The sequence below is a fragment of the Ciona intestinalis genome, chromosome 4 (genome assembly GCF_000224145.3).
Source record: "Ciona intestinalis chromosome 4, KH, whole genome shotgun sequence".
Lineage (NCBI taxonomy): Eukaryota > Metazoa > Chordata > Ascidiacea > Phlebobranchia > Cionidae > Ciona > Ciona intestinalis.
In genome coordinates, this window is record NC_020169.2 from 2,006,441 (window position 1) to 2,016,324 (window position 9,884).

Genomic DNA, 9,884 nt, shown 5'->3' on the forward strand with positions numbered 1-9,884 from the left:
ACGTTGAGTTAATAGNCCATCTCAAATCACATATTTTTTAATGAAAATAAGAAAAAAAATCAAAATCCATATTTTCAATGAAAATAAAAAAATACATTTTTTTAATGAAAAATTTTAATGAAAATAGGAGCTGTAAAATTACAAAAATTTAAACTACTGAAACTTTTTATAAAACTTTTACCAGTGAAAACTTGTTACTAACACTTTTAATATTTCATTTATACATAAAATATTCCATGGTAAACGTGAATAAAAATAGAAAATGTAAAAATTAAAAAAAATTAACTATTGAAACTTTTAATTTTTTATGAGTGAAAATAGTTTTCAATAACACTTTAATATAGAGTTTATACGATATTTATTAAACTAACACTCACTCTTTTTCATGACAGAGTTAATAATATCTCGAAGTTCAAATGCATCAATTTCTCCATCCTGTAATAACATATAACTTACAAATTTCAACATATTTTAATGTTATATAATCCTAATGCTTAGATATATGAAATATAACACGTCTCATATCCATCTTGAAGCAATAAAAAGTAAACCTTATATGTATTAAATAAACTGAAAAAAAAATGCTTCAGATTGAAGAAAAAATGGGGTATAAGCTTAGAGGAGTCTGTATTAATTAAAAATGGCCAAGGGCTATCACATCAAAGGTTTACCTGCATAACAGATATAAAAATTTTCGAATATGCGTAAATAATTAGAAACATAATATTCTATATTGGTAATTGCAGAAAATGTTCAAAAAAGGTTATAAAAGAAACATTTTTAATGAAATTTTGCCCATGTGTTATTGCTTAATGAAAAAGTGTTTTAAAGCATATGCACAAGCAAATGTTCAAATAGCAATATAGGGGTAGCTTTCATATTATTTAGGACTTATTTTATAAAACAAGAACAAAACTAAATACCTCTCCAGTAAGTTGGTCGAATAACTTCTTAAATTTCTTGTCATTCTCATTTTCATCCTAAGTTTAAATCGGCTTTAGCATAATTAAAAAACATAAAAAATGGCCACAACATGCGAGATGACATGGCTTTTGATGTTAAATTAAAACCCAAGTATTTCAATGGCAAATTTGCATTAAATACAGATCAAACACAAAATAAAAACACAGCACACTGAGCATGCTTTGGGTTTCTTACCCTTAGTTTGACCGTAAATTGGGTTAGGTCACCCACTATATAATTGAATTTTTATGCTAAATTGTCTTATTTCTGTATGGTTATCTTAAGCTTAGAAAAAGGTATGTGAAATAAAGTTTGGGAAATTGGGTTTCTAAGGCTCTTTGCTTAAATTTGGTCTTGCCACAAAAAAATGGGTTAACTTTTACAAAAATGGCGATTAATCGCTCTTCCAAGTTGATGTGGGGTATATTTAATTATGCAGAAATATTCTAATTCTGGGTGTATTTTTTAGCTTCCCTAAAAAAAAAACCATAGAAAAGTTGAACATGCAGTAAGTCAACTAAAGTTGCAAAGGAATAAACCATGCAAATTACAGCAATAAAGAAAATGTAGAAGTGACATGCACAGACAGTAACACTGCCACCCAAATAATATACTGGTAATACTGGAGAAAATATTTTAAGAATTTATGAAAATTTGAAAAAAATATTTCTTTGTTTTATTTATATATTTATTTATTTCAACCTGTGCTACTAAAATACTGAATTTTAACATTGTTTTTTTGGGGTATTGGCTGGCTAATGCTACTGAGTGAAAACAATTCTGGTGAAATGGATTAACAAAGTTATTATAAAAGGGAAAGTGCTAAGAGAAAGTTGGAAGATTTTTTTTAAATAATTAAAAATATAAATTTTGACCGCTGCTATTTCTACCTTAGGTCTTTGTTTCTCTTTCCTTATCTAGAGCAACAAATTATGGATAAAGTAATTTTGGCCTAAACTATTCCATAGCATGACCACACAGCAAATGATTACACAGTTACCATTTGGGAGAATACAAACATCAAACTGCAAAGCAAGCAAGTGTGCATCAGGCTGGACAGACTTACATGGGTTGCTTATCATAAAAAGCAAGCCACACAAGGTACATACCAAATGATCACATAGTTATTATAACAAAAATACCATAAGACTAATAAAGAAGCTTTTTAAAGCTGCTGTTTCCTAAAAAGCTCTTCTGGTTAACTTGTTTTACATAGATAACAACATTTTTTAGTAGAATTCCAGCCATATTTGTACCTAAACAGTCCAACTACGACGCCAAAATGTTGTAATGCAAAATTAATTTACAAGAAGAGCTTATTAGATTTACATATAAAGCAAAGCTAAATTTTAAAGTTTTTAAACTTTTTTCATGCATTGTTCATGACTCTAATACATTAATAAATCATTTTCTAAATGGGTGTTAATAAAGTAATATATGTGGTACACAATATACTGAAGCAAAATGTTAATACATACATCAGTAGGAACAGGTTCAGGGGCCACAGGAACTGTCTGTTTTGTCTCTTCATCAAGTTCCCTGTAATAACAAATCTAGTTGGGTTAAAAAATTTGATAAACTGGAATTTAATTTATGTAGGAAAGTATGGGTTACTGAAATAAGGGCAAATACAGTATTTTTTACTGTATTTTTTACAGCACTTTTTTAATTTTTTTATTGGCTAGTGAAATAAGGGCACTAAGTTTAGTTATTTTGTTGAATTGATATATTCTAATTAATTAATTAATGTGCAATAAAAAAACAAATAGTAAAAAATTGTAAGCAATGGTATATATTTTGGCAAAAATAAACAGTAAATCTGGCTTTGATATCATTTTGACTATTATAAAATAGAAAATATGTGTACTACTTCTCTTAACTTTTAATTTGAAAAATTTATACTACAAAATTATGTTTGAACGAAAAATAAACCATTAAAAAATTTTAACTGATACTAATTTTAACAGACCAAACATTTTAAATAAATTATTGCATGTACTTGTTAATTAAAAAAAAATTGACTGATATTAAATTTAATAGGCTACCATTTTTAGATAAATTATTACATATACCCGTTAGTTTAAAAATATAACAAAATAATTTTAAAAAAATATAACAAAACAAACCCAGTTTCTGCTCGTTTCTCAGTGTAGATTCGGAGGACAAAATCTGCCTCTTCATTCGGTTGAAACGTGGACGGAACGATGCAGTATTCTCCAGGAGGAAGTTTGAACCTCTGGGAGTTCTCTCGAAGGTTGATGAAGTTCTTGGATCGAGCTACAGATTGATTGTAAAGGAAGAAATCCTTCTTTAGTGTCTGGTTGGGTGCCACCGACTCTTTTAACTGAAATATAAAAAGTTATTTTTTTATGATTAACTTGAGAGATTGAAATTTTTGAATGTTAAACTATGTAAGTGTTTTGGAACTAGCTGTTTTGGAGAAATCGCTTTTGAAACAGTTATTGTTTTTGTTTTTGTTTTTCTGTAGGCTGATAATTTAGACAACCTATTAAGGACCACTGGGTTGGAGCAATTGGTTTTGAGTGTCTTCCGCAGAAATAATCACCCACAAAGTAACATACTTGGTATAAATTACTCCAATTTGGACTTTTTAGAATAGAAAAAGGAAAATCTGCTATTGCAATAAGAACAAAACTGTGTGAAACATTTTTGAAAGATTGTATTCACAAAAATGAAAAATCTTACTTTTTTGTAATATTGTATTATCGTAATGTTGTATTATTGTAAAGTTGTGTATATAAAAAAACAATTCTTACTTTGTAAAGAGCAAATCCTATGGTGAGAAGTCCTTGTCCCTTCACCTTCTGCTTCCTCCTGTTCTTCTGCATCAGTGAGAGGATGAAACTGCATCCCACAACATCATCATCGGGATCATCATCTTCCTCTTCCAAGATTAAACGGAACTGAGGATTCACCCAGAAAGTATCTGGAGCAAAAAAGAAGATAAATAAATAAGTTTTATGTATTAAAAAATGACGAATGGGTTTCAGTTGGAATTAACCACTGAAAGAGTCTCGAAGCTGGTCACGTTAATCAACGCAGCTAAATGTCGTGCACACGTGTTCTATTCCTCTTACTCACACTGACACGTAACTCAGTTTAGTTCATCCCTGTATATAATGATTACCGAACCAGATAGTTAATTCCAACTAAGAACCCATTTGTCGCTCAATAAATGTGACAATAAGTTAATAATTTTTCAACAGCTCGTCTGGTATAAAATGTAGTGTATTTCCGACTTTACTGCAATCTGGCACGAATAAAAAAGAAAACAGAAAAAAATTCAAAAAACGGAACCAAAAAAAATAGAAAATACACTGACTTCTATTCCATATCAGTGAGGTACTACGTGGACTTTAGACCAGGGTTAAACCAGTATACTTAATACCCCTAGCTCAGTAAGGTACGCGATACGGTCTGGTTTTATGTATGACAAGCAAAAAATTTAACATTCTAAAAAAAAATGTATTATTTATGAATTTGAATGCCTGTACTACTGCATGTACAGAATATACAGAATCACAGAGAATCATATAAGCACAATACCAAAAGATGACGAACATCTGAACTAGACACAACCAGTTAAAACTTTAGATGATTTTTCATATTTCCAAAAGACCACAATTCATTATATTTAATATAGCCAGGTCCATACAAGAACAAGACACTCCAAAATTATAGCCAAGTGCATGAAACACATTGGCATTGGCATACATTTATCTATGTCAGAAATAAAACATTACGTGATATTAATTGCTTCCGGAAACCAAAGAGTCTTTGGTTTGGCAAGTTCAAATTGCAAACAGTAAATGGAGAAAATACATTGGTTGGTGTTTTGCCAAAAAAACATATAAGCCAACTTAGAAAGAATGACACTATGGCCTATATTAGTATTTGATAAATAGAGCAGCAATTCTTTTCAAAAACATCCCGTAATTAAAACACTATTTTAAGTACAAACTATTACATAAATTTTCTTCTTTTCATTGGTTAAGCTGTAGTGCTATATATGGGTATTGCGTAATAGCTTGGAAGTACATTGAGAATTAACTGTTTCTTAGCAACTAATTTAATAGAATTTTGTGTGGTATGGCGGTAAAAAGATATGTTGTTATATGATAGGATGTCTTTATGAATTCAGTAGACTATATACACCATATGCTGTTAAATTATTTATAGTCATATGGTCCTGTTTAATGCATCATATCTACATTATAATAGCTTTTTCTAAGTAGCAGTGGTGTATTTTAGGAATAGTTTAAAACAACAATTTTAAGAAGCACAAACTTTGTCAACTAGAAAAGGCCACAAGTAAATTTTTTAACTTTTTTTTTAAAGTTTAAAAAATATAAAATAATATTCGTTCCTTTTCAATTTAATGTTGACCAAATACTTTTGATTTATGAATATATATAAATATAAATTAAAGGAGCACACAAGTTTAACACACACACACACACACACACACACACACACACACACACATGCATTAATTTAACATTTTTTTTAAATATTAAAGTTTAAAAGAAAAAAAAATTCAAAAATTGTTTTTGTTTTTACCTGGAAAATTCCTGCATCCCCCAGCAGTGCAACCTCTTGTCCATCTTCCTTCATGAAGAGAAGTGATCCACTGTGTACTCACATCATCATCTTCCACAGCATCCGGACCTAAATTGCAGATCTCAAGCTTTGTGAAACAGCGGCAGAAGTCCTCATAACTCATCCTGGAAGAGTGGGAGCAATTTTTATTTTAGGTTTTATTTTTAGATTTTTTTGCTGTTTGGTACAGTTATAATATTTTGAACTAGTTTCCACAGGTGAGAGAAAATCCCAAAATGCAAAAATTTAAAAACGGAATAAGTAATTTATGAATGTTGTAAATAAATGTACAAACTTAAGTCACTGTTAATTATATTACAAAAAACTTTTATTTTAAAACGTACAGAACCACTTTATAATATGAAATGTGTTGAAAATAAGTTAATTTACATCATTTTTTTGAACAGATTTTCTGTTTCACACACAGATTTTCTGTTTCACACGCTTCTATTCAAATGTGGCAATGAATGGTGACTGAACAACTTATGTGACAGGTGTTGTGTCACAGCTCAGAACATCCTGATTCAAAGGGCAAAGGGAAGCAGGTCTTAGTAATGTAGCTCACATTTCGTCAGTAGTCATATAGTCCCATTTACACAGTCGCAAATGCATTTATTTAAATGTTTATACTTTATATAAAAAAGAAAAAATATTATTTTTCAGAAAAAAATATATAGTAAAGTGGGGTAATAAAAAATAATGGGCTACTTGGGGTAAGAAAGAACAACCCCCTTTTTTTATTACCCCACTTGACTATAGATTATTTATCAATTCTGTATAATGCATGCCTACATTCCTTTTATAAATGGGTAATTGAAAAAACAAGAATTTGGTTGACTGTAACTAAATAATTGATTAGAAAATGAAGAAAGGCAAGAAATGGCTGCGCATACAGTTATATCACTGTGGTCTATATGCATTACTTAACCAGGACTTCTCTTCCATTTATCAACACTCACAAGTTAAAAGCTGATATTTCAAAACACAACAGCTGCAGAGTATCATTGTGATGTTTAAAAGGCAAGCATGCTGGACCACAAACATTATTTAATTCAAAGCACTATAATTACAACTTGTTGCATTTATTGCTGTCCTATGCAGAAGCACAAAAGCTTTACAAAACAAGAATGATAAAATCAGTATGTGGTCCATAAACCATAGACACACAAAAGTGTATCTTAATTTAACTAGGAATTGCTGTAGAAAGACCAAAATAGAAACCCACTCACCAGAATTCCCCATCTTCACCAAACTCGACATCAAGTCTCTGCTTTTCATCAGGCACCCTGTTCCATGATGAGGAACTGAAACATTGAGATGTAAAGCCATGTATGAACATTGAGGAAAATGTAAAAGCAAACCAATTTGAAAAAAAAAAGGTTAAACCAATGTGTAAGGACAAGCATTTAAAAATTCATGTGTGGATAGTTATAAATTAAATTAAGTGATAAATTGAATGAATAAAAGCAGTTATAGTTTCAACATAAGGTGCAGTCATTAATTGAACATAAACACAGTCACAATTAGAAAAAAATGACAAAAAATGGAATAAAGTTAGATCAATACAATTGAGACTTTTGAACTATGCACAAAGAAACTAAAAATTATTAAACAGTTTCCAAAAAAAAGTAAAAAAGGTTTTCCAAAAAAACTTAAAAAATTTTGGATCACTTTTAGTTTAGCCCTGGTTTAAAATACAGTAGTTATAAGTAGTTTATTCACCCGTCACTCCACGCTCCATTCCATTCAACCTGTCCCCATGGATTGCGGACACGAACCAACTTTACACCATTGCGCAACTAAAAGGTTTTCAATGAATAGCCACAATGTTAAGCTTAAATACATGGAATGTTGGGGTTGAATAGAAAAATGGCTTCGGCTAGGCCATTTCTTTTGTACATAGGTGAGCATATATTTGATGAACCATGAATTTGGGCTTTGCAAACAAACTTAAAATAAATTTGAGGATCCAGAAAATTAAACATAGGCCTGTACTGTACACTGTACGTGTCAATTACATTATTCAACCAGTATATATATTTTTAACATCAAATAGTACATTTATTTAATTTCAACTGGTATATATATATACGTAAATATATATTTTTTAACATTTTAACTGGTATAGCCAGTTTGTTTTAACAATCATTTAACAAGTGTATATATACATATACCTTAAAAAATTTTTTAACAGGTAGTCTATATACTATCAGGTTTTATATATATATATATATATATATATTACTGTTTATGTAATAATAGCTATACTTACAATATCGAGACCTGTGATACTGTACGCATGGCCCATCAACAAACCATTACTCAGCTTTGCTTCCCTTTGAGACTTACTGGTGGTCTACAATGTAAACAATCTGGTTAAAGAATCTGGCATTAATCTAGCAATGCAGTAAGAGCAATGCATTTAAACATGAATGAGAAAATAGATAGCTTAAAATAGGTTTATTTCTGTGCCTTCAGAATTTGGGCTATGGTCATTTTTTATAAGTTAAAAATGTATGTATGCACAAATGTGTATGTTACACATGTTACAGAATGTATGGAACTTTACACAACAGTGAATCTAAATAATAGAGGTATTATAACAAAGGAAAGTCCCAGCAAGATATAAGACAACCCAACCATGAAGTGTACATAATAGGGCGGGGACATACCAACTGTAAACTAAGCGCTAACATGAACAGTTGTCACTTCAATTCCCACGAGAGGAATTCGACTCTAAATATATTTATTGCAAATACAGTTGAATAGTGGGTCAGGGTATCTTAAGCTTCAATAATCTAATGGGCGCCACAAGCAAATGACACCAGGTCACAGCCACTGGGGATTGTAATGTAGCCGGCCGGCATTAGGCGTTAAGGTACAGAATTAGAAACCTTTGCCAGGTATATAGCATGTATTATTGGAAAATTCATATTGACGTTTAGATGCTATTGATGGGTTAATATAGGCTGAATAATGTGTGTATTTAGTTAAATGACTGCACACTTAATCAAAGTAATAGAATAATTGATTTAAATTTAGAAAATGTTTGTTTCATAAACTTTAAATTAAATTCTTAAACATTTTTTCCTAGTTTATTTATTAATACATGAAATACCAAACAGATAGGTTTTATTTCATGGACTTGACTGTTTTTATGTTTTTAAATTACATAGTTTATTACAGGTAGAATAAATAAACAAAGACGTCAATATTTAAGGTTTAAACCACAAGTGCCCACTGTCTTTACTCTGCTCTTGCCTGAAGGCAAAATCAATTCAATTAAATTGACCTAATTGCTTGAAATAGCTTTTAGTTTTCAATTGCTTGACGTACAGAAATGATTATACAGTACAGTTGTTTTTGATTGATGTAAAGAAATGATTATTACAGTACAAGCACCAAATTACCTCAACAGCACACCCCATAAGTGCACCTTTTTTCAATGACTTGTGCATTACACTATAGAGGTTGTTAGGAGCTTCTTTCAGGTCAATAACTTCAGTTACACCTCCAGTGAAATCCTCCATAGCTTCGGTGGTACTGCCTCCTTTCAAGGCCTCATAAGAGCCATTTAATCTAAAAGGAGTATTGCTAAACGTAGTAAAAGCATAATCACATATAATATATTAGTTTAGGTTCTTATAATGCAAATCATTTATCCAATGAAATAGGTTGTGAGTATGTATGGCCAATTTTGTGGTAGTGGATTAGAGGCCTAGTATTGAACACTTGAATGCAATGTGAGTAGATTAGCTTACAGCTTACTATTTAAGCCATAACTCTGACTAAGCCTTCTTAAAGGCAGACAAAGCAATGATCTTTAAAAAAATCTAGGTAATTCGGTCAAATTTCATTTTCCTAAAAAATAAAAAAAAACTTTATAAGTTTAGTGTATAGTGTAGTGATATTCACTTAAGTTAAACAAACTTACTTGGCATACGCCTTTTCAAGCAGAGCGCTCCAAAACTCATTGTTTTGTGCTGAGTGTAAGTAGACAAGTTTACCACGCACTGTAGGGAGAAGATCATCCACCATGACGTCAATCCATTCTCCATACTGTATAATATGGATGTAATGTAACTTACTTTATCCTCACATGGGCGGAAAGCGACAGTTGTTATAACTCGGTGTTCTGTTTCATACACCTCGTGCCAGCTTACAAGTTTCTCAGTATGTGATTTACTTTGTGGGTAAATATTTTCTGGATTCTTTTATGTGTGGATGATAATTTGGACAACCCATTACGACCCACTAGGTTGAAGCAATTGCCGTTAAGTGTCTTGCCCAAAGACATACGT

At 30.8% G+C, this 9,884-nt stretch overlaps 1 protein-coding gene across 3 annotated transcripts in view; it reads right to left on the reverse strand.

Moving 5' to 3' along the window:
* Positions 1-347: 347 nt before the first annotated feature.
* LOC100185355 (calpain-1 catalytic subunit-like) overlaps positions 348-9,884 on the reverse strand; it is a 13,197-nt gene continuing 3,660 nt past the window's right edge. For 2 of the 3 annotated variants that reach the window (XM_026834229.1, XM_026834231.1), the window contains exons 5-16: positions 9,518-9,642; positions 8,994-9,162; positions 7,856-7,939; positions 7,306-7,382; positions 6,813-6,887; positions 5,545-5,708; positions 3,741-3,910; positions 3,090-3,307; positions 2,442-2,502; positions 1,854-1,880; positions 924-980; positions 348-435 (exon numbers count right to left, since the gene is read on the reverse strand). In XM_026834229.1, the coding sequence (XP_026690030.1) occupies positions 367-435; positions 924-980; positions 1,854-1,880; positions 2,442-2,502; positions 3,090-3,307; positions 3,741-3,910; positions 5,545-5,708; positions 6,813-6,887; positions 7,306-7,382; positions 7,856-7,939; positions 8,994-9,162; positions 9,518-9,642 (1,296 nt within the window). In that variant the 3' untranslated portion in view covers positions 348-366. The remainder of the gene's footprint in view (positions 436-923; positions 981-1,853; positions 1,881-2,441; positions 2,503-3,089; positions 3,308-3,740; positions 3,911-5,544; positions 5,709-6,812; positions 6,888-7,305; positions 7,383-7,855; positions 7,940-8,993; positions 9,163-9,517; positions 9,643-9,884) is intronic. The other variant, XM_026834230.1, reaches the window with a different exon arrangement.